This window comes from Hypomesus nipponensis, chromosome 11 (assembly GCF_054491055.1).
Source record: "Hypomesus nipponensis isolate SF chromosome 11, ASM5449105v1, whole genome shotgun sequence".
NCBI classification, from domain to species: domain Eukaryota; kingdom Metazoa; phylum Chordata; class Actinopteri; order Osmeriformes; family Osmeridae; genus Hypomesus; species Hypomesus nipponensis.
Window position 1 is genome coordinate 19,595,925 of NC_140371.1, and position 22,142 is coordinate 19,618,066.

General features: G+C 43.0%; 1 protein-coding gene across 1 annotated transcript in view; it reads right to left on the minus strand.

Annotated features, from left to right (window-relative positions):
- Positions 1–276: 276 nt before the first annotated feature.
- Positions 277–22,142, minus strand: part of LOC146268567 (AT-rich interactive domain-containing protein 5B-like) — a 45,242-nt gene continuing 23,376 nt past the window's right edge. The window contains exons 5-10 of the mRNA XM_084709831.1: positions 17,026–17,162; positions 16,508–16,787; positions 12,577–12,629; positions 11,554–11,651; positions 4,794–5,010; positions 277–4,365 (exon numbers count right to left, since the gene is read on the minus strand). Coding sequence (XP_084565957.1) covers positions 2,380–4,365; positions 4,794–5,010; positions 11,554–11,651; positions 12,577–12,629; positions 16,508–16,787; positions 17,026–17,162 — 2,771 coding nt within the window. The 3' untranslated portion in view covers positions 277–2,379. The remainder of the gene's footprint in view (positions 4,366–4,793; positions 5,011–11,553; positions 11,652–12,576; positions 12,630–16,507; positions 16,788–17,025; positions 17,163–22,142) is intronic.

The following is a 22,142-nucleotide window of genomic DNA, read 5'->3' on the forward strand; positions in this document are numbered from 1 at the left end:
TCACTTTCAAGAGTGTGGCTGCACCACAGAGCAGAATTATCCCTGATAAAATTTAACAGACTCTCAGTGGATTGTAAAGTAAACAAGCTGGGTTATAAGCCTTTGTTCAAATCCTGAGGGATTTTCCACATTTGAGTTCATATGCTGGCAGATTGCAGAGTTTCAATATTTCACTGAAGCTTCTCCTGACCCCACCCATCTGTCAGAATATAGCACCAAAACCTTTTAAAGAAGAATACAAAACAATATGAGAGGGATTACACACAGGGACATGAGTAGATATTAAAATATTTTAATTAAATATACAGAGGGTCATATAATACAAAATGTTTTTTTTCCTCTGGTTTGCCAGCTGGGTGATGGGTAAACAGATGGCACATCGTATAAAAAACACTTTAAAGGTGAACAATATGAAAACAATGTGAAACACAGTAACACAAAACAAGCAAATCAAAGTGTCCTCATTCATATCTGTAGTGTTCTTATCAGTGAAGGTGACCTTGAGATTGAGCAATAAGACAACACTACTAGATTGTGTGACCTGCAGTATGCACTTATAATATTTACAGATTATACCCTACATACAGTATACATGACAACAACAACCAATGTGTCAGAAGTCAATAATATTTACAGTATAATTTACACAGGAAATAAATCTAAAGAAGTTTACTTACAAACTATGTTTTTGAAGCTGAAATATTTAAAGGCTTATTAAGACTACCACTGTCTCTACTGGCTTTTCGGAGTCAAATGCGTAGAAAATGTACTTAACCATAAACAAACACATTAATATTAAGTGTCCTGTAAATCCATGGTGATTGGCTTTACAACGATCTTTTAACAGCACGTGTAGCAGTGTTTCAAATGTCCTAAATCCCCATTAACAGCAGTTTTGGAGGCAGTAAGAACAAGACCAGGTGTTCTCCAGTCTTCAGGCGTTGCCTTGCAGTCTGACCAGGGAAGGTTCTAGACCATTTCAATCGGGGGGCCAAGCTTTGGTCATTTGAACTGTTAAGAGGGGCCAGTTACATTAAACATTATTGTTGTCATATCATTTTCTCCACTGCATTGCAGGCATTAACAGGCAAAAGGCCATGTTTATAATTATTCAGACTCTACATTTAGGGGGGCCACAAGGGAGTCCAAGCTTGTTGTCACAGGGGCACTGCCCCCCCCAGAACTGCCCCTGTGTCTGACATACATCTCCTTCTTCATGTTAAACCTTCGTTAACCCCAAATATCCCTGCCAGATGTATAACAAATGATGGATGACAACTAGGTCAATTCATTGTTTAAGTGTGTCTCCATGTCACTTAGAGATAAAGATAAATCCTTGTGACCCTGGTGCTCTGATAAAAGATCGTAAAAGGCACACATACTCCCAAAGCAATCTCATGACACATTCAGTGGTATAGAAGGTCACTGTCCAATGAGGAAATCTGTTTGTAACAGTATTTCAAGTCAATGAGCATTTAAATGTACTGCATAAATAGGAGCATTCCACAGTAGATCGCTGCTTCATAATGCGTCACAAAACAACGTTCTGCCAAGAACGAGTACAGCACCTCAGCACATTGTGGTTTTGAAGTGAACAGCACCATGGTTTTAGCAGTCATTTTGTAGAATCCAGGTGGTTTCACTGTAACATGAACAGGTTACAACACCGCACCAGAGTAAAATGATAAAAAATAATAATAATAATAATACATTGATTAAAAATTGAGTAATGTTCTACAGCTGCATGGCATTTCCCCCTTGGTTAACCTTAAGCTTAAAAGAGTTTATTTTGAGACATTCATGGCATGTTTTCTTTATTTCTTCTTTTTGTTAGTGTTTCAACGTTATGATGGAATCCCCAGGACCGATTCAGAGGGGACTTCTGTTGTCGGTACTACAGTGATGTCGCTCATGGATCCAAAACCTTTTAGAAACCCAGCAAATAGGATTATCCCTCTCGGGTGTGCGCAGTCTGCCAATGGCTTTTTCCCTGGCTCCCTCTGCCGTCACAGATAGTAAGAAAGGACCTGACTTATACGTGTGAGAAATAACCTGCTTGGTGGAACATTACACAAACACAGTAACATGATGTGCACATGGGGACAAACATACCTTTAGGCTAAGTGGGGTTACGAAGCAGTGCAAACGGTACACACAAACAAATACACGAGCGAGGGAGGGAGAAAATTGTTTTTTTTTTTTCGTTTTTTTTTTGCCCATCTCCAACAAAAATAGTTCATCCTCAACCTTCCATAGTCTGCTCATGCTCAACGGAATCATAGAACACAACAACAACAAAAAGTTCCACTGTTCCAGAGAGATAAAGAAAAGCGGCCGTAGGACTGGGAGGGTAGATTGAGTAGGGGCGTAGCTCGGCCACTAGAGTCTGGTGCTGGGGTGCACGGAGGACAGCGGAGGGGGGGTGAGGGTGGAGAGGGGGTAGAGGTGGTGGAGGAGGTCCCCATACAGAGCCGCCGCTCCTCCAGGGTGTCTGTAATAATGGTGGGGGCTTGGCCCCGATGCCATCAGCTGCCTCTGGAGCATCATGGAGTGGAAGGCCAGGGGGGGCATGAGGGGGGAGACGGCTGTCTGGCTCTTCAGGTACTGGAGGGGGTGTTGCAGGGAGTCCTGCCTGGCATGGACCAGTGACCCTGGGTACATGCCGGGGTAGATGGGGGCATGGGCAGGGTAGGTGTGGCCTTCACCGGGAATGTGGCTGTTGAGGTGGATGGCGTGGGCCGGCTCGGCGGGTTTGAGCTCCTCGCCTTGCGGGTCGCCGCGGCGGAGCGAGCCGGCGGGGTGCATGGGCGTGACCACGCGGATCTTGCGGTCGGGCAGACCCTCGTTCTCCAGTTCCCCCAGGCTCCGCTTGCAGGGGACTCGGGTAGGGAGGGACTCGGAGGAGGGTTTGCAGCTGGGGTACGACTGGGAGGCGTCCTGGCTGCTGTGTTTGGGTGCGGAGATGGTCATGGGGGGAACCCGGCATGCCTTGGGGTGAGAGTCCAAACCTTGATGCATTATGGGATATGGGAGGCCACAGAACGAGGGCTTGGAGAAGGACAACCTTTGAGAAACCGGTTTGGAGATGCTGAAATCCCGCGGCTCGTCCTCCAAAGCTCTGTCGCCGTGTGTGTGTGTCCTCTCGTGATAAAGGGGAGCTCTGTAAGCCAGGCTTTCTCTGTCAGTGCTGCTGGAGTGGAATCCCTCCCCGTTTTCACAGTCCCTGATAAAATGCCCTCTTTTATCTCCACCAGGATAACCGCACATCCTCTCCTGATTCAAGCAGTTCTCCGTCTGCCGGTAGAGGCTGTGCAGGTGAGGAGAGGAGTAGCAGTCACCTCTATAGCTGGGCGCCTGGGGGGGTACCTGCATCAGCTTCTCCCCAGCATTCTCCACCCCATCCTGGGGTTCAGGCCGGTGGAGGTAGGGGTGCCATGGAGGGTTGATCCGGGTCTGGAGGTGACTCACCCGGCTGGAGTAGGACTCGGACAGATCCCCTAAGGGGCTCCTCTCCTGGGGTAGGTGGGGCTTGATGCTCTGGGCGTGCTGGATGACTGACGGCCTGAAGACGGGAGCTATCTCTGGGCTGTCTGGAGAAGAGCCCTGCCTCTGACCCACTGCCTCCACTACCCTGTCACAAACATCACTGATCATGGGAGGAGGGGTGAGGAGAGGAGGAACACAAGGAGGAGGAGGAGGAAGAGGGGGAGGAGGGCCACTGAAGGAGTACGGATTGGTCTCGCAGACCTGAGAGAGAAGCTTCTTCTTGGCTAGGGGCGACATGACCCCGAGGTTTACCTTCGAGTACACCGGAGCTGTAAACTGACCCTGACTGGACTCCTTCTTGCAGGCAAAGTCCTGCTTGTCTGCCATGGGGTTCGTGGCATCTAAATGCTGCTGCTTTGGAGGTGCCGGTGGTTGTTTGCACATGGGCAGCACCTTCCCCACCCTGCCTCCGTGAATCTCTACAGGCTCCTTGGTTACAGGAGGGTCCAGTCTGCCTGGTTCTGGGGGACAGTTAAATCCAACTGGCTTGCTGTGGTCCCAGGAGGGTGAGTACTTGGGGTTCCTGCTGGGGAGCCTCTCAGCCTGGTCCTGGTGGTTGGGGCTAGGCTTGTCTGTCTCCTGGCCAGAGGCCCTTGGGGCCTGTCGTTCAGGCAGGAGGCAGGGGTCTCTGATGAGGGCGGCGGGTTGAGGGCTACTGCAGTCTGAGTCTGGAAGGAGGATGACGGGGGATTTGACCTCGCTCAGAGGCTCCTCCTTCTTGAGGGTGAGCTGTAGCTCCTCCTCCTCTGGCTCGTCTCTGGTCGAGACTTCCTGGTTTGCAACGACGGGATCCGGGGTCTCCTCTTTCACCTCGTCCACCTTCGGGGGGGACAGGACACCAGAGAGCCACGATTAGTTCACACGCACAGAAATTTAGGAAAGTGAAAAAAAAAAAAAACATTGAGCCAGATAGAGAGAAATGACAGTGATTTACTACTATTCTCACCAATCTCTAAAACCAAAGGCAGATTTCCATATTTGTGAACAATAAAGATTTAATTGAAAGAATAAAAGAGTTACAGAGAGAGAGAGAGAGAGAGAGAGAGGGGGAGAGAGAGAGATAGGGAGATAGAGAGAGAGAGAGAGAGAGAGAGAGAGAGAGAGAGAGAGAGAGAAAGAGAGAGAGAGAGAGAGAGGGAGATAGAGAAATAGAGAGAGAGAGAGAGAGAGAGAGAGAGAGAGAGAGAGAGAGAGGGAGAGAGGGAGGGAGAGAGAGAAACGGCAGGTTTAACAATCTTGAGACTGACCTGTGTTTGCTCTGTGACTGTGATCGTCTCATCCTTGTCCCTCTTGGCCGTCTGTCTCTGGTTCGCTCCACTCTTGGTCCTCTTCACGCCAGCGACAGCCTTCGGTTTGCCGGCCCCCTCCACCCCCCCGCCTGCCACCTCCGGCTTCTTAGACTTGGCGGAGGGGAGGGGCTTGTCTTTTTCTCCCTTGGTGTGCCTCTCGTATGGAAGGAGGAGTCTGGAGAGGTCAGGAGGAAAACGCTCAGAGTTAATCAACCATAGTCCAAAAGGTGAGATTTACCACATAACTAAACTGTGGCAGAGGAAAAACTGGCTTCCATTACCTCAGAGGCAACGGCAAGGAATGTCTTTCACAGTAGGCTGACCAAAATAATACATTTGTGGGCGTGAATGGGTTTGTATGGAGCATGGTTCAACATAGCTTGTATGTGCTAGTTCTGTTGGCAGACATACAGTGTGCAGTGTGCACTAAGGCAAGGCATATAAGTGTGGTGATCTTCAAATCATATTACCATAAAGACATTTAACAACTTACAGCTGTGTAAACCTTCTAAAATAGCTTATTCTTAGTTCTGCTCAGAAAATGAAAAAATTCTGGCTTTTGTTACTCGGCATGCTAAATGAATATAGGATATGTGTCGGAATAATGTGAAGGGATATGTGAGATGTATTGAAAACAAATATTCTAGTGGTTAAATATTCTTTTTCAAAGCAGTTCCAACTCCTTTGTGAAGATAACAATCTGAAAAACGATGCAGAAAAAGGGTTTTATGGTCATGAGACAAGAATATAGGTTTCATCACATGTACGAATAGTACACTGACTAGTTGCTCAATTCCTTTTAAGGGACACTGCTGTGGTTAAACAAACAATAAATCAAGAGAGCTTCGTCTCCTCTTCAAAAGAAACAAAAATCCCTCAGAGAGTTCAAGTGTCTCCATGGGATTTCTGTTATTTTTCCTCTGAACAAAAGTGCTGGCAGAGAAAGCGGTAAAACTACATTTCATTCAGCTGGCACAAGGCCCCAGGCCAGAAAAGGAAATGTACGATTAAATGTGACTTATTTGAGAGAAAGAGAGAGAGAAAGAGAAAGAGAAAGAGAGAGATGGACAAAGATGAAGGACAGATGTTAATAGAGCACAAAGAAAACGATTCTCCATAAAGCACCGCACCACTGAGCCATAATGTGCTTACTGAATATGACTAACTACCAAAAACATACATATGTATTTATATACTGTACATAGAAAGCGCATTCCTATTCCCTGACTGCATCCCTTTCTCTCCACACATGATAAATGGTGGAGGATATGATCTATTGTAGGGATGAACATCACCCAGCACAGTGTTGTGTCTGGCTTCTATAGTGCGGATAGACTCACACCAACAATCACACCCCTGTGTGGATTGAGTATCTACATATATATGTAGAGACAGGGATGGTAATAAAATCATTTTTACATTGTGTTTCAGGCAGTACGAACACACCAGAAAAGACCAGGCATTTTTATCTTTCGATGAAGAATGGCTGCCTTGCCCTGAATCAACTCTGTGGAATATCATTATGGGTCTGGGAGCCACTGTGACATAGATTTCTGCCAATTGCTGCTGCTACCTTCGACAGAAAACCCCATTAGCAACCCCTGTCGCATGGCACTTTAACAGAATCAGTATTCTGGAGCTGCCCTCCATGTAATTTAACTTTGAATAACAGAATCTCTAACAAAGCAACGGTTAGCGTCTTTTTCTCCTCGTGTTCAACCGGCAGGAAGCCTGCTTCTTCTGAGATAGCTTGGAATTGAACCATCGGACTACACATGGCACCCACACAGGGGAGAGACGGAGAATGAGTCTGAGCTGTGCATATAACCGGTCCACAATCACATAATACAGCAACCATAATACAATACTACCACTTATGTAAGTAGCAATTTCCTGAAAGCATAGAGCAGGCTGAGGAGGCTGTCTGCATGTATATTTGTGTAATTTGGGAGGCTCGGAGGGGAATTCAGATGTACATTCTGTGATGAGAGTTTGCGACCTCGATGCAATAAGGGTTTTCTTACTCTTCAGGCGATCCTGCATAGTTCAAAGTAGGAAGTGCCCCCTTAAGGAATACCTCTAGTAATGAATACAACAGGCCAAGGCAATTACAAAAACAGATGCAATACACCACTCTGTGCACTAGAGGGCAGAGTGAGCACCGACTGAAAGTCCCAGGGAAAATGAGAAGGGGAGTGCTTATATTTTTATGGGATCAATAAATACTTTACTTCCGCTTACGGCAATGTTTCACTGAGGCTTTGTTTGAGCAGCCATTTTTCTTGCACATTACACATTGAAGCATGTCAAAATTACCCAATAAACTGAATCCAGGATGTTGTACAGGCAAGCACATTTTGAATATCTGTCACTTTCAACTTGTCATGATAATCGAATCAAGCAAATGCTAGCATAGCCTACAACATTTAACTTCTCTTTTTTCTAATCCCAAAGTCAGTGCTTTTTTATTCAGTGGCTCAAATGCTTATAATAAATGCAACAGCAGCAACTATGCAAAAATACACTCAACTGGCACACTACCAATGTAATGGTTGGTCTAAACTGCGTTTTAAATTACTACACAGGGTGACTAGTGTGTGGAATCCAAGAAATGCCTAAGTCACCAAATCAGTGGAAAAAGACTGCAGGCTATTCCATTCAGCACTTTTACTGATGTTGAAATTAATTTTAGCTGGCGTTGTGTTTAGTTTACAACAGTCTTTTCATGCGTTGAAGAATCCCTTTTTTTAGGAGCTAGTCGACAGTGCCTGAGGCCGTCAAACTATTTTGAAGAAAATATAAGATTTTTTATTACAACATCAATAACAAAATAAGTGTGGAAGAAATTGGAAAAAAAATGTAATCCATATTTATCAGCAACTGTTTTGATTAGACCGCTTCAAAGGTCTGGCAAAACAGTAACTCCTGTCAGTAGGAAAGCAAATAGCATGTGTTCAGAGGGGAGTGAGTGGAGGGATAAACAGACATTGTTCCCTTTTAGCTTTGGAAAAGATTTGCCTTCAAAGCTTCTCTTTTGTTGAGAAGTCAAACCACTTGAAGTGACCCTGATTCACGCCGTTAAACGGAGCCTGAGAAGGAATGTAAAACTAAGGCCTTTGTCAAGTCTGGAAATACCCGCTCTAAACTGACCTTTACCATTCCCTCCAGGCTAACCCTCATTAACTACACACAGTAAACGTTAATCATGGCAGGTGTTGGGCAAGACACCGACAGAGTGGTTTGAATTAAAGGGACAATCCGCGATGTGTTCATGCACACCTTCACAGGAAGTAGCAGAACCGGCAACATTCCTTCTTTTTAAGCTTCTAAACTTCCATATATGCATGAACATATTTAATTTGAAGTGAAGCTATATATCATTTGTTTACAAACTCTTTCCAAATTATAAATAGTACCATCTATTTTCATAAGTATCAGATTGCCATCAGTGAACAGGGAACACTTCATCTGTTTTGCATAGAGGAACACTTAATGACTATGGGTAAGGGATACGTTTCAGGATCATAGCTACACTAACAGGAACCACAGCGTGGCAAATGACCAAGAGCTTTCTAATCTTGTCGTGAGCCTATGCACTAAGCGCAGTATTCTCTCTCTCTCTCTCTCTCTCTCTCTCTCTCTCTCTCTCTCTCTCTCTCTCTCTCTCTCTCTCTCTCTCTCTCTCTCTCTCTCGCTCTCTCTCGCTGTCTCTCTCTTTCTCTCACTCTCTCTCCCTCCCTCTCTATTTGTCTCTTTCTCTCTCTCTTTCTGCAGCCTGGGCGAACACAGAGCCACATCAATACCGCGAGGAGTAAATAAAATTAATCGATAGGAGATCTGGCAGTCTACAATTGGATGTGACGTGTTTGTATCCAAAAGACACAAACCCAAGATTCCACCTCACCTGGGATATGCACAGAGTACATCTGGAATTCATCTGGTAAAATAACCCATATTAGCTCACGATGAGAGGAATTCATAAACTTCTCTGCGGTTTCTTCCACTCTGCCTGACCATGGGAGATTTAAAATAGTAAATTATTCTAAATGGCTTCACTGTTGCCATGGATATCACCCCCCACCCTCAACCCCACTCCCCACACTGCAATTACAGTAATATGCTTCGACATGGCAGGTATTAAAGCTGTAATAACTGAAAGCCTAGAAAGGCATGACATTGGTGAAAACATGTACGCTGTATGTAGGGTTTCTGTAACACGGATTGTGTATGGAGCCACAGATTAAACATTTAAGAGCAGTTAAAAAGCATTGACCTGTATAATCAAAGAAACCAGTGTGAAGCCTAAAAAGGGAGAGAAGCGCAGAGAGAGCGAGAGCGGGAGCGAGGCAGTCTATTTCAAGGTTATTGATGCCATCTTTTCATGACCTCATTTTTAATTCAGAGAGCCGAGGCCTGACAGCTAATCTGGGAAACGGTTTAAATAAATATCATTAGAGCTTTTCCCAGCTGGAGTTGCAGGCCTTGGTTGGATGTTAAATATTGATTTTTCCCTTTAAGCTAATGAACACTCAGATGACCGCAATGAGCAACTTTGGAAATGACAATTACTTAAGGTTATCGTGAAGCTCAATTCTAACGCTGCGCTCCATTATCCTGCTTGCACTGCCACTCCAGAGCAGCATAAATACAGTGATTATGTCTCCCCATATCATTCACAATAATGTCTCCTAGGCAACCATTTCAGATGATCTCCGTTGCAGTGAGGTAAATGGATAATGTGGATCATTTCACATTAGTCAGAGGTTGGGATGTCCAAGGTCTAGCAAAAAAAAAAAAGACCAAGTACTGAATGTTAACTTAATCTAACCCAATTACATCCAAAATGTTCCACATCTTTTGTGGGGAGAGGGTGTGTGTGTGTGTGTGTAAGGAACGTTCCAGAAAAAAATCTTGATTGTGTATGTGCGTTTCCTTATTGCTGAGTAATCATTAGGGGGGAACAAAGCCTCCAACAGGGAACAAACACACACTTCAACAAACACACAAACAGGGTCATTCATCATACGCTTCCAACTCAGGGAGGTGGAGGGAGGAATAGCTTTGTTTGCTGAGCTAATACAGTGAAGTTAATTGCCCTCAGAGCAACTGAAACAGTGAGCCTCAGCTAAAATCCCTCCATGTTTTGGTTTTTTTTCTCACTGATATTACTACCATTTCTCTCTCTTTCTTTCCCTCACGCTCTCTCTCTGTCTATCTCCCCCTCCCTCCTTTTTGACAGGGTGATATTCACCCCGCAGTGTGGATTATTATTGGTTTGTTTTGATTCAGCACTATTTCTCAGTATTTCTGTGGCTGGAAAGAGTGGGGGAAAGTAGCCAGCGCAGCAGTCACACCTCACTGGCCCCTCCGTCCCTCTCTCAGCCCCCCAGCCTCCCACCTCTCACTCCCAGCCCTCTGCCACCCTCTGGGTTACCACCATGGTGAGAGAATACAGCACTGGCTTGTACAAGGAAGCTTAAAGGCTGAAGATACAGTTGAAATGCTGAACCGTATCCAATTACCGGGTACACCGCACTGCTTTTATCACATTAAAGGTGATATTTACCGTAGTAACCCAGAGATGTTACTGAATCGAAAGAGCCAGCCAATTCAAGTCTAATTGTAACCACCGCGCTTGTCAATATTGCCTTACATTACATCTGCACCCATCACTCATTCACACTTTAGAACCTTTATTCAGAACAACTACTTGTCATTTTGCCTATTTCCACAGATGCTCTGTACCCCCCCCCCCCCCCCCCAAAAAAAAGCTCCTGTGCCTTCAATATTTCTCAGTGCAATATTGCTAGCTAAGCTGTCTTTTGACAGGTAAGTCTGTTTCCGCGGCGATGCCGGTGCCTGAGCGGGCGGAGCCCAGAGGCCTCGCTGGGGTTTAATCGCCCGTCGGAGAGAGGCTTTCTGAAAGAGTGGTTTTCTGCAGCCAGGCAAACTGCATTAGCCATTTGTTTAACCTTGAGAATCTGTGTGTGCGTGTATAATGCAGCTACGGCTCTCAAAGGACGTTCATGTGTTCGCTTGGGTTCAAAACCCCCCCTAGATAATGGTGTCACGTAAGAGAGAGGCAGAATGGAACTGTTGGGTATTGATCAGTTAACAACAATTAAAGATAATGATTACTTTATTACTTCTATACTGTTTAAAATGTTCTGAATATTCAGTAATAAACAGTGTTCTATGCCTTGCTATATTAAGCTTATGAGCACATAACCCTTTATGTCCAGGAGAGAAATATGCCTATCTATTAATTATGTTCCTTGATTCATTGATAAACTGTCATTATTCTGTTTTAATATGCCTGCATAGCCATAAGTTATGTCTATGTAAGGTGTGACTAGGAAAGGCCTGGGTTACTAATGTAAGTCAGAGGTCTTTATATTGCCAGAGTGTATAATACCATACAATTATGAATGAGGAAAATGGAATGGCTAAGTTGCTTTCTCAGTTTCCTTACAGAAACAGCAAGACACAGAAACCATATCAGTGTATTGTTGATTATGACAAAAAAAACAACATATACAGCATGTAGCACTAACAACTTGATGAATACGCTGGCGTGCTTCTGAGGAAAGGGTTGCCTGCCTTGGGAGTATCCAAGGCAGGCAACATATGTCAAAGTTGGACGCATGATGAGCAGGGTTGGATGTGGAGAAAACTATCTTCAGACGGGAGCGGAGGTGCCAGCCAACTGATAACTCACCTCTCGTAGTGACGGCGAGTGCATGTGGCGGCGCTTGTGCTTCCTGGGTTGCCACCCAGCTCATCATATACATTTTTCCACTGTCGGCGAACTGTGATCTGAGAGGATAGAGAGAGAGAGAGAGAGAGAGAGAGAGAGAGAGAGAGAGAGAGAGAGAGAGAGAGAGAGAGAGAGAGAGAGAGAGAGAGAGAGAGAGAGAGAGAGAGAGAGAGAGAGAGAGAGTGAGAGTGAGAACTTCAGATAACTGTTTCTCCTGATGCAGTTTTTCATACAGTAACATCTTTTGACACGTGTCTATGTCAGGGAGATACGTATTGATCCTTTTACACAGTGAGCTGCTGATATCACAAGACAAACTGGTCTGTTATGTAATCAATCTCGTCAACACGAGGAAGCTATGGATAATAGCTGTAGATAACAGCATCGCTACAACTGGGGCAAAGACAACACTGTGGTTAAGATGCTTCTTTTAGAAGCCTGACTGCCTGCCTGAATTATGAGCTTCATCATTGAACAGATACACAAACCACACAGTTTCCTGCTCACAAAGACAAACATGAAAGGGTGATAATCAGCAACAGATCAAAAACGCTCCGAAATGAAACAAGTCTCTATTACACGAGCCGTTTCCTGTTTATGGTTTGGCTGGCTGTCTATTTGTATGACTTTAACGCTGCTAATGAAGTCAGAGGCGTTTGCTACTCACATCAAAAGGCTCGAGATTTGGAAACACTTTTTGTATGAATAGCAGGTAGCTCAGCTGCCAAGTCAAATGTCTTTTCTCTGCCATCTGACTTGAATATAGCAGTCCGCTTTACGGCCCCAACATGGGAAAAAGTTACAGATTTGACCAATTTCCTCTGACAGAGGAGAGAAACATATGTTTTCCACTTAGAGGGGGTTTTAAAACAACGGCATCATTTTGCGAAATGTGGGGCTAACCAAGAATTTCTTGGGACTATACAACTGTGAGGGAGACTGCAAAGAAAGGGGGAATGGTGCAGAACATGTGTAAACACTTACCAACTCATATCCCCCAAGTCTTCTGGCTGCTTGAAACATAGTCCAAAGGTTTACTGTTAAAAGGACAACAAACAATGAGGTGATTGGTAAAGGAGACTGGCCATAAGAGACATAACTGTCAAAATCACAAACTGCAGTAGAGACATTACAAGGAAAGATATCATGGCAAAAAATGGTAATGACACACACAAAAAAAACTCTGTGAAAGACTTCTTTGTCTCTGAAGTTATACGTGTAACGAGTAGCACTTGGAACTATTTGGAACGAAGTCTGTCATTAAAACCATTGTGTTGAATTCTTGGAAGTACATACAGAATAAGCGCAATAAACATTACGATATCAGTTTCTGGTAAATGCCTTTCAAACTACATTGTTAACAAGTACATGCTAACTAATTAGCCATTTTGCAACAATAAGCTGAGCAACACTTCAATGAATGGGTATGAATCAAGATAATTGTAACGATCCAGCATAAATTATATTTGTGCCCTCAACATCAGGCACAAATGCAAATGATAGTTTGCATATTATATCTCCATGCAAACCCTGGCAGACAACATGATGTGAGGTCATAAGTACTGTGCAACGCAAACGATTCTGAGGTAATCAAAATCCTGCCTTATAAAAACCTTATAAAAGCCTGCAATCTCTCCATATCTGACATTGTATTTACCCGCAAACAATGAACTTAGGTTATTGTGCGATTTTCCCCCAAACAATGACATTTGTATCTGCTTTCTGTAACATCATTGTTTAACATTTTTATATGAAGACCTATAAATAAAAAAATAGGCTCGCCCGGGGAGAAATCCATCAAAATTCAATCTGTGCGTACACAAAGGCTTGCATTTGTCAAAATGACATTTTCCTATCTCCGCATTTGACAGCATTGATTTTTTTTTCTCCCTCTTCTCCACGACTGTTGTCAATGCACACACAGAATAACAAAGGCAGCAGGCTGGGTTTTTCATTTGAACTGAGGAGACCGGCTTTGTGTTTTCCTACTGTAGAGCTAACTCTGGCCTATTAACTGCGTTGTTGTGCATCGACTGTAATTACCACACCGGCATCCAGAATTAGGAAGGACAGACAAGAGAGATAATACAAAGAGAATCTTCTTCTTAGATGCGTCGGTGCCTGTACTTTTTTTTACTATTAATTCCTTCCATTCAACAGGGGTAATTATCAGAGAGATAAGGATAACAAAACAGGCCAACACAATGTTCCCCTGAATACACACAACGTCAATTAGACAGAGGGCTACAAGAACCTCTATTAAAGGCACAATGAAATTAATTTTCAACAACAATAATAGATCAAGGCCATTTAGAATGTGCGATGTGATGTTAAACTCTCAACTATCTCTCTCTCTCCCTAGTTCTTGCTCAGCCTTCCCATGCACCACCACCCCACCCCACCCCACCCCACCCCCTCTTTATTCTCAGCCTTCCAACTACCCCTCCCTGGACCCCTCACCACTCCCATCTTCCTCTCATACTCGCATTGGGAATGCAGTGCCATTACTGGGAGTAGCTGTTTACCCAAGTGAATGGAAGATAATGAAACTGCCTTTTGTCATGTGGCCTTGTAGTCATCAGAAGTGCATTTCTCTCCTGTCTGGGGCTGGGCTGGGCCGAATTGCAGACCTGGATACCTCCTCGAGCTCCTGCTAAACCTAAGGGTTCCAATCTATTCAGACAGATAACAGACTCTGAACTGTGGGGCTGTAGATCAAGCAGACTCTCAGCTAAAACCCTCCATTCAAATAAAAGCCGGGATTGATTGATCAGTCTTCTGCATTATTTCTCTACAATCTGTGCTCCACTGTCTGGCCTGTATTGTGCTTCCAGATGAGGAGGAATGTGTTGCTGTCTGTGTGTGTATTTGAGAGCCAAAGGCGAGAAAGGAAGATGTCATTGAATAGACTGTGTTAACAATCACACAGGAGTGTAGGAGGGAAATTAAACAGAAAATGACAGGACTACTCCATTCAAACATCATGTGCTTTGCAGTTACGCTTAATTATAGATTAACTCATGAAAGCAAATAGACGAAAAAAGGCACATATTTCAATTTTCATGACTGAAAATGTTTTCCTTTGATGCTTAAAAAGCGGTTGCAGTGGTTAAAAAGGAGTAAGAATAGCTGATTCCATCTGAGGATTTGTTGTAATAATTATATTAACTCTGTCTTGCCCCCCCCCCCCAACTCTCTCTTTCTTTTTACATGTGTCTGAATATTCCTGCTGCCAATTCAAGGACAAAGTTTAAACAGCATTACTACCAGTCTGTAATGAGGACTCTTCTCTTATGATGTGGCTGAGCTAGTAATTCAAAGCATACTCTGTATGTAAAACAGTTGGCGTTTCGCCTGCTACAAAAATACTGTGGAGGAGACAGATTCTAAACTACAGTAAGAGTACACCAAGGCACTTTCATACTTTCTCAACCACAATGACCTACTTAGCAGCAACATCTCTTGTATCGAGCATGACATATTTGTCAAAATATCAGTAGAATGGTGTTCTGGCCTTCATATCAGGGTTAACCACCACTTTTGTGTGTCGAAGAGCTTTTCAAGTGAGCATTACAGAACAGAAAGTGTCATTAAAAAGACACTCATCTTCCTAATGCACAAATTGCTCTTTCCTAACGCTGCATTGCTGCACATCGAACGTTGAATGGCCCTTCCTGTACATGGTTTTCTACAAAAGGCATTTCCTCCTAATGTGTACAGTGCAGGCCCGACATTTCAAGGGGAAACATCCGACCTACATACGCCTCATTTGATCTGATCTGTTTTACTCTGCCTGTGATGCTTCGACACTGCTAAGAAAGTGTTTTGGAGCGACTTGAGACCTTGCTACAGGAAGACAGGTGTTCCTGCCTTGTCATATGAACACACGCAGCACAGCACCTTGACACGTCACAAATCATCAGATCTGTGTCATCCGGTTCTCTGTAATTATCTTTTAGATAGGGAGATGACTATACTTTAACTGCCACACTTTACATTAGGGTTACATAAAATACCATGCAACCACATCCCAATACCTCTAGTAAAAACATTGTAGGTAAATAGGAACTGCTATGTAAATTATGTAAATTGCATTCAATGATATTGTAGGCTATAACTAAAGTCTGAGAAGGCCCAGCAGGCCCGGAGTGGCCATCGGGAAAATCGGGATAATTCCCGGTGGGCCGCTCAGCCCGCTCATAAATTGGGCCGGAAGATTGCCTGCTTAATCTTAGTTTTTTCACACACCGAATAAAACTATACATGTAAATTAAGTTACTGTGTGACTGATAAGCTAATAGGCTGCACTAGGTTTTAATTTAAATAAGCGCATGATCAGACATTGTGCATTAAAAAGTGCAGTTTTCAGTTGTCGCGCATGCTCTCTTTTCCAAACACAAGCGCGTGTACCAAGGTTGTTGCCATGGCGACAACCCTAAACCATCATTTATTGTTGTGGAGGGAGTTAGCAAGTTTAAGCTGATGCGAAAAGAATGAAATGGATGGGAAAAAGATGCCAGGAGGAACTGAAGAAACCAGGTAAAAAAAGAAAGATCTGTCACTTCATAAATCTAGGTTCCTGCAAGGGTGGGAAAAATGTATTTTCTCAAAAGCCCCGAATCTTTCAGGTAGAAAATCTGTGTTGCAATTGCTGGCAAATATAACAATATGAGTCCAACGTAATGTTTATATTACATAAAGCTCGATTTTGCAATTTTACACTGAAATTAGTTATTACTATGTAGTTACATGATAGTTAATGGCAGTTTAATGTGTTGACCTTATGCCCATAAATAATTGTATGGTTTAAAACACTACCGGTACCTTGATGGTTTGAGCAGTCTTGCAAACGACTAAGAACAAGATATTAGATCATATGATAAGCATGGATTAGAAGTTAGAGAGCCTGACTCACTCTGCTTGAACCCCAGAAAGGGGATCCTCTCGATGGGAGTGTCCCTGTCTTTCATGTACTCATACAAAGCCTCCAGGAAGGTCTGCTCCTCTGCATCACTCTCCTTTGACGATTCCTCCTCTCTCTTCTCATCCTTCTCTTCCTTCTCCTCCTCCTTCTCCTCCTTCATCCTCTCCTTCAACTTCTCTTCCACAGGAGCTTTTTTACAGATGCTATTGTTCTTGGGTTTGGCTACTGTTATCTTGATGTTAGGGATGGACACTTTGCAGTTGACTTTGATCTGTGGGTAATGCAAATGAAAGAAGTTTCAGAGGCAAAAGTGAACAACGAATAGTGGAGGTTCCATGGGTGATTGGTTCTTTCATACAAAATAATTTGTCGTTGGCATCGAAAAAGCATTCTTTTAGACAGTTTGTTTTCCTGTGGTTTTCCAACAGAACCAAAAATAGTCTAATAACAGTCTAGCAACTGAACTGAACCAAAGTGAACATGATCACAATTGTTAGGGGAGTTGGTACCTTTGTTGGGGACTTTTCTGGGCTGCTGGAATTCTGTGACCCCAGTGACCCCTGTGACCCCTGAGTTTGACCCTGGGAATCTCTCCTCTGGGAGACCGACAGCTTCTTCTTCCTGGGTCGACCCTTCAGGTTTGGGGCTGAGAGGAAGACAATAGAATTAGAGAGATGATGCAGCGGCTGTAGTAACTTTTATAACTCTTCACATCCCTTTATCTCCTTGTACTGTAGCGCTCGCATTTGAGCTTGTAAACATTGTTAATTAAAGATAAATAATAAAAATATAAACCTGCCAGATAAGATTTATATGTATAGAAAACAAACAAAACACCATCAATAATTTAAAACCTCCAACTGTTTGTACACCCACATCTCAAGTTAACTAATACCAACAGCAATGCAGTGACCTTCTAGAAACCTATGCTCAGAGGATAAAGGAGTCACTTGATTGGAGCCAGTTTCAGTCAAATACTTCACAGCAGCATTCCTAAAGCAATGACAATTAAATCATATCCAAGGTTAGAGGCAGCCGAGGGGAATCTCAGATTGCATTTTCATAAGGAAAAAAAAAAAAACGAAGCTAAATGAAATGGAAGGGGAGGACGTAATTACCGGAGGTGAAACTTATAGTGACTCAGTGACCTATCACATCATGTTATTTCCAAAACAGCCTTAGAAAATGGCATGGAAAACCACACTTGGCCTTTAGTGACAATCTTGGCAACTGCATGTTCACAACAGAAGAGTATTATACTGCACATACTATTTTCCTTTAGTTTGTTCTCTCTCTCTCTCTTCCTCTCTCTCTTTCTACTTTCTTTTCTTCTTTCTGTATAAGGCTGAAGTCTATCAATAACATCAAGTGCTACAGTATTCCTTTTAAACGTTGTGTCTGACTCACGACAGTTAATGCTTACAAGTTGACCTGAGTGTCACCAAACAGAGCTTGTTTTCTCTCTCTGTGACATTAGTTTAAACAGGCCAAGTCGTATCTGGAACAGGCAGGCTGTACTGTAGGCCCCAGTGACTTCATGCTCTGAATCTGGGACTGTTTTAGAAAACCAATCTGTAACCTTGTTACATGGAGAGCTGCACTCAACAGTGAGTGTATTACATAACAGTGCTTTATGGTGAGTTAACACTTTTTTTCACACCAAATGTTCCTTATGAAAAACTAAAGAAAAAAAGTTCCCTGACTTTTTGTTCTATTTTGAGGTATAGGATTAAACATTAGCTTGAGAGAATTACATTTTGTTAAAGCAACAGTGGTTAAATAAAAATAGTATATATAACATATATATATATATAAATATATATATATTCACTATGTGTTTGTTTTGGACAAAGCGGAACTGTGGTGATATACTAAGCTCATATGAAATCGGAATTATTGAACACCCAGTGACTTTATCATAATACGTCTGTGCTGACGGCTATACAACATTAATTACACTAGTTGCAGAGCAGCTGGAAACATATTAGGAGAGGAGAGAGAGCCCCAGGCCAGACGAACCAGCAGGCAGGACCTTTAGGATGTCAGCTTGGAACGAACTGCAAGGTCAAGTGAAGGAATGCAGGGAATCTGGCTTTATTAGTATTCCGCACCAAACTAATAACGTCTCCTTCTTCGTGGCCTACTGTTCCAGAAAGAAAAAAACATCCTTTGTGGGGCACATGAACAGGCTTGTAGGTATCAGCATGACTCTGCCGTCACTGTTATCTGGGTCACTGTCATGACTTGAGATGACCAGAGAGGATCGCTGGTTCCGGTCCTTGGAGGATCACTTGCGCACAGCTGTTAAAGGGTCTCAGCAGAATCTCACTTTGGATTTTTGTAACTTGAATGAAAGAGCTCCTCTTGGCTAAGGCGCACATAGGCTAACCTCAGGGGGGTTAAATCCATCACGCCTTGTCATTGAGCAGTACCCAGAAGGCATGAAAGTCACAATGAATTCACCAGCGTGGCTCAGTCTGACAACTTGATCTTTTGATGCATTGCAATGCTCCTCTTAATGTCTGACAGTGCTTTGTCTAATTATTTCCAATTCAATTAAGGGCTCCCCATACTTCATTATCATTCAGCGAACGCTATCATTGAAAAAGCCATTAGAGCCCCTGGAATGTCTTCTGACGCCTCACATCGACGGTGCTGCCATGGAGAACTGGAGGAAACATCATCAGGAGAGTTGGTTTGATGGCTAGTCCAACACTCAACACGGGTTGATTTGAAAATAGAACTCTCTGTAGGCTCAACACTAGCACACACCTCTTATACCGTACTGGATATGACCATGAAAGCTTCAGCTAATTGCTTTAATGGACAGAAGGTCATCCTTCTGTCAGAATAAATCATTTAAATCGGAACCGTGGAAAAGTGCTGCAAGCAACGCAACAAAGATACAGTGCTACTCCCCACTGCAACGTCGAGTTAAAATGCTGCTGCGCTCGCTAAAACGATTTCTCAACCACATACAAATGAGCTGCCCCCCTTCACTGAAAGAATGCTGACACAAGGCGCCACTTTGACTTTACTAGTCCGAAATAGCAACTTGTCGGTTTTTATTCCCACATGATTCTGTAACCAAATCAGCAGAAGATATCCTCTGTATAGCACTGATGTCTAAATAATGCCAATGAATCTTTTGACATATTTCCCAGAAAGCAAAAATAAAAAGGATGGGTTTTCCTCCAAGCCCGGTGACAGAAATTGGGTCAGAGTTCAAATGAGTAAGAGCAAACCACAAGGAAAATGGCTGTCAGCTCTGTAGAAAAACATGCTTTGTCCCTCTGGTTGAAAACCACTTAAGCACTGACATCAAGTCAAGTGTTATTAGGATAACAGAATTAGAAGAAAAAAAACAAGGCTAGTGCCCTATTTAAAGTCAACCTCTATTTCGTCTGTGTCAAAAGAGATATTAGCGTGTGGGTGAACTGCACATTAGACCTGTGTTATTAAGTTATGAACAGCAGCCAATATCAGACTTGTCTGACATGCCCATAATTTTCACTGTGGCACCTGACAGGGGAGTTATTATTTCTCTACTGTGCCCTTTGGCGTATTTCCATGACAACCATATATAAAATACTGACAGTGAAATGGGTCACATATCGTAATAATAACTATGATAATATTCCTAAGAATTTTGAAAAGAATACTGTAGGTATATATGAATGGAACAGATATACACATATACAAATTGACCTACTTACTAGGATCAAAATAGACGTAAATACACATTTCTTTCTGCAAAACAATACCAGATGATGGTGTTATTTGTACAGTTAATGTGGTCAAACACAATCAGAGAGAGCGCTTGGTGTGGAGTGCACATGAAAACACTTAAATAGTTAACTGGCATCACAAAAGAGCACATTATTGTATGGCTGGGAGCTCTTCTAAATTTAATGAGGAATGTGGTACGCTTATTCTTAGCCAAGGCAGGGGATGCTGTTAACACACAAACCCATCCAAATTATGTCAAGCATGCAAAATTTCCCTCCAAGGTATTGCCCTGGTTGTCCATTACCCAGTAAGGAAAATATGGGAGGGGGGGTCTGAGAGAGAGAGAGAGAGAGACTGAGAAAATGACAGAGATACTTAAATGACGGTAAAATGGAGGAAGTGAAAGGTGGAGGTTGAAAGAGAGAAGGATTTGCATACACAGTCTCCTGTTCATTTCCATTATCTCTTAGTGAGCGGCCATTATTCATGACTTCTGTTGCCCAATTTGCCTCCAACATTCTGCACATGCACTCCCCCCTCTGACACAGAGAACAAGAAACAAGCAGAAAAACTAGACTTGACGATTGACTCTGACTTTAACATATGCAAAATCATTGGTGGTAATTTATGTGCAATGGTGGGAACTAACCGTGTTCCCAAGGTGACACTGGATTTTTACCCGATTAATGACGCGTTTATGAGCTTGTGTCTGGTGATTTCAATGTGTGTGTTGATATACCACACCAGACATTGAGTCTTTCTGGATTATAGATCCCACAACATGACCCCATAACAGTGTCTGAACATGTCGTGTAAGAAGAGGAACTCCATCAAGGACACAACACTGTGTTCCATGTGGGAGCAAACCAAATAACGTTTACAAATCAACTAAATCTCATGTAAACAGCCTCAAGGTGGCCAGCCCAGGAACTGAAATCTATTTGAGTTTTCTCTTTCTTCCTTTCACACACACATACTGTGCACATATTTTAATACACATACAGTACTTGACTTTGACTATAAGATGGTCACTCTTTAAATGTGTTTAGGCTTGACTGATACCATAAATCGCCCCCGCAAAATTCACCCTTCTCTACTCTTACGTTTGACATAGATGGACAATATCCCAAACAAAACACGATCATATTCTCTTTGGCAGAACCTTCAATGCACCCAAACTTCTCCTTCTAGTCTTGTGTGTGCAGTACACACCTTCACCCCAACAGCACAGGAGCATTCAGACCTCTGGTCTTCGTAATGTACTAGATCTCACGCCCCCTGTGCTTCATGCACAGTGGGGTACATACACACTGTGCATGCACAGGAAGGGAGGACAGGTTCTGCACATTGAACAAAGACGTTGTGGGGTATAGCAAGCTGTGGATATGTCATTTGATACTTTTAAGTCAATGTATTTTTCTAAAAGGGTACTGTGATGAGATTGCCTAAAATTGTTTTGTAATCATAGTTTTTATGGAAGATAACATGCATCACGACGTAATGTTCTCATCTCAGAAATGGATGGACTAGATTGGGTCTCCACTGAATAAAAAGCCATTGCTACAACCGCCATTATCAAGTACGTTAATTTTAATATGCGGCTATCACCGTCAAAACATGTTCGTCTCCTGTTTATTTCAGCAATTTGCAAATGAAATTCTGCCACCATATTAGATGGGTCACATCAATTCATCCTGAAATCGATTCTATTTCTGGCAACTTCTATCACAGAGTGAGCAAATGTAATTACAAGAGAAAATGATTGCTATGCCTACCCAACAAACGTCTGTGTGCATGGAACATTAAAAACCTATTATGAAAGGGAACAATTTGACAGATATATTGTGGAGGGCAAATCCAGCCATATGTTTAGTGAAGATGAGAACAAAAAAACAGG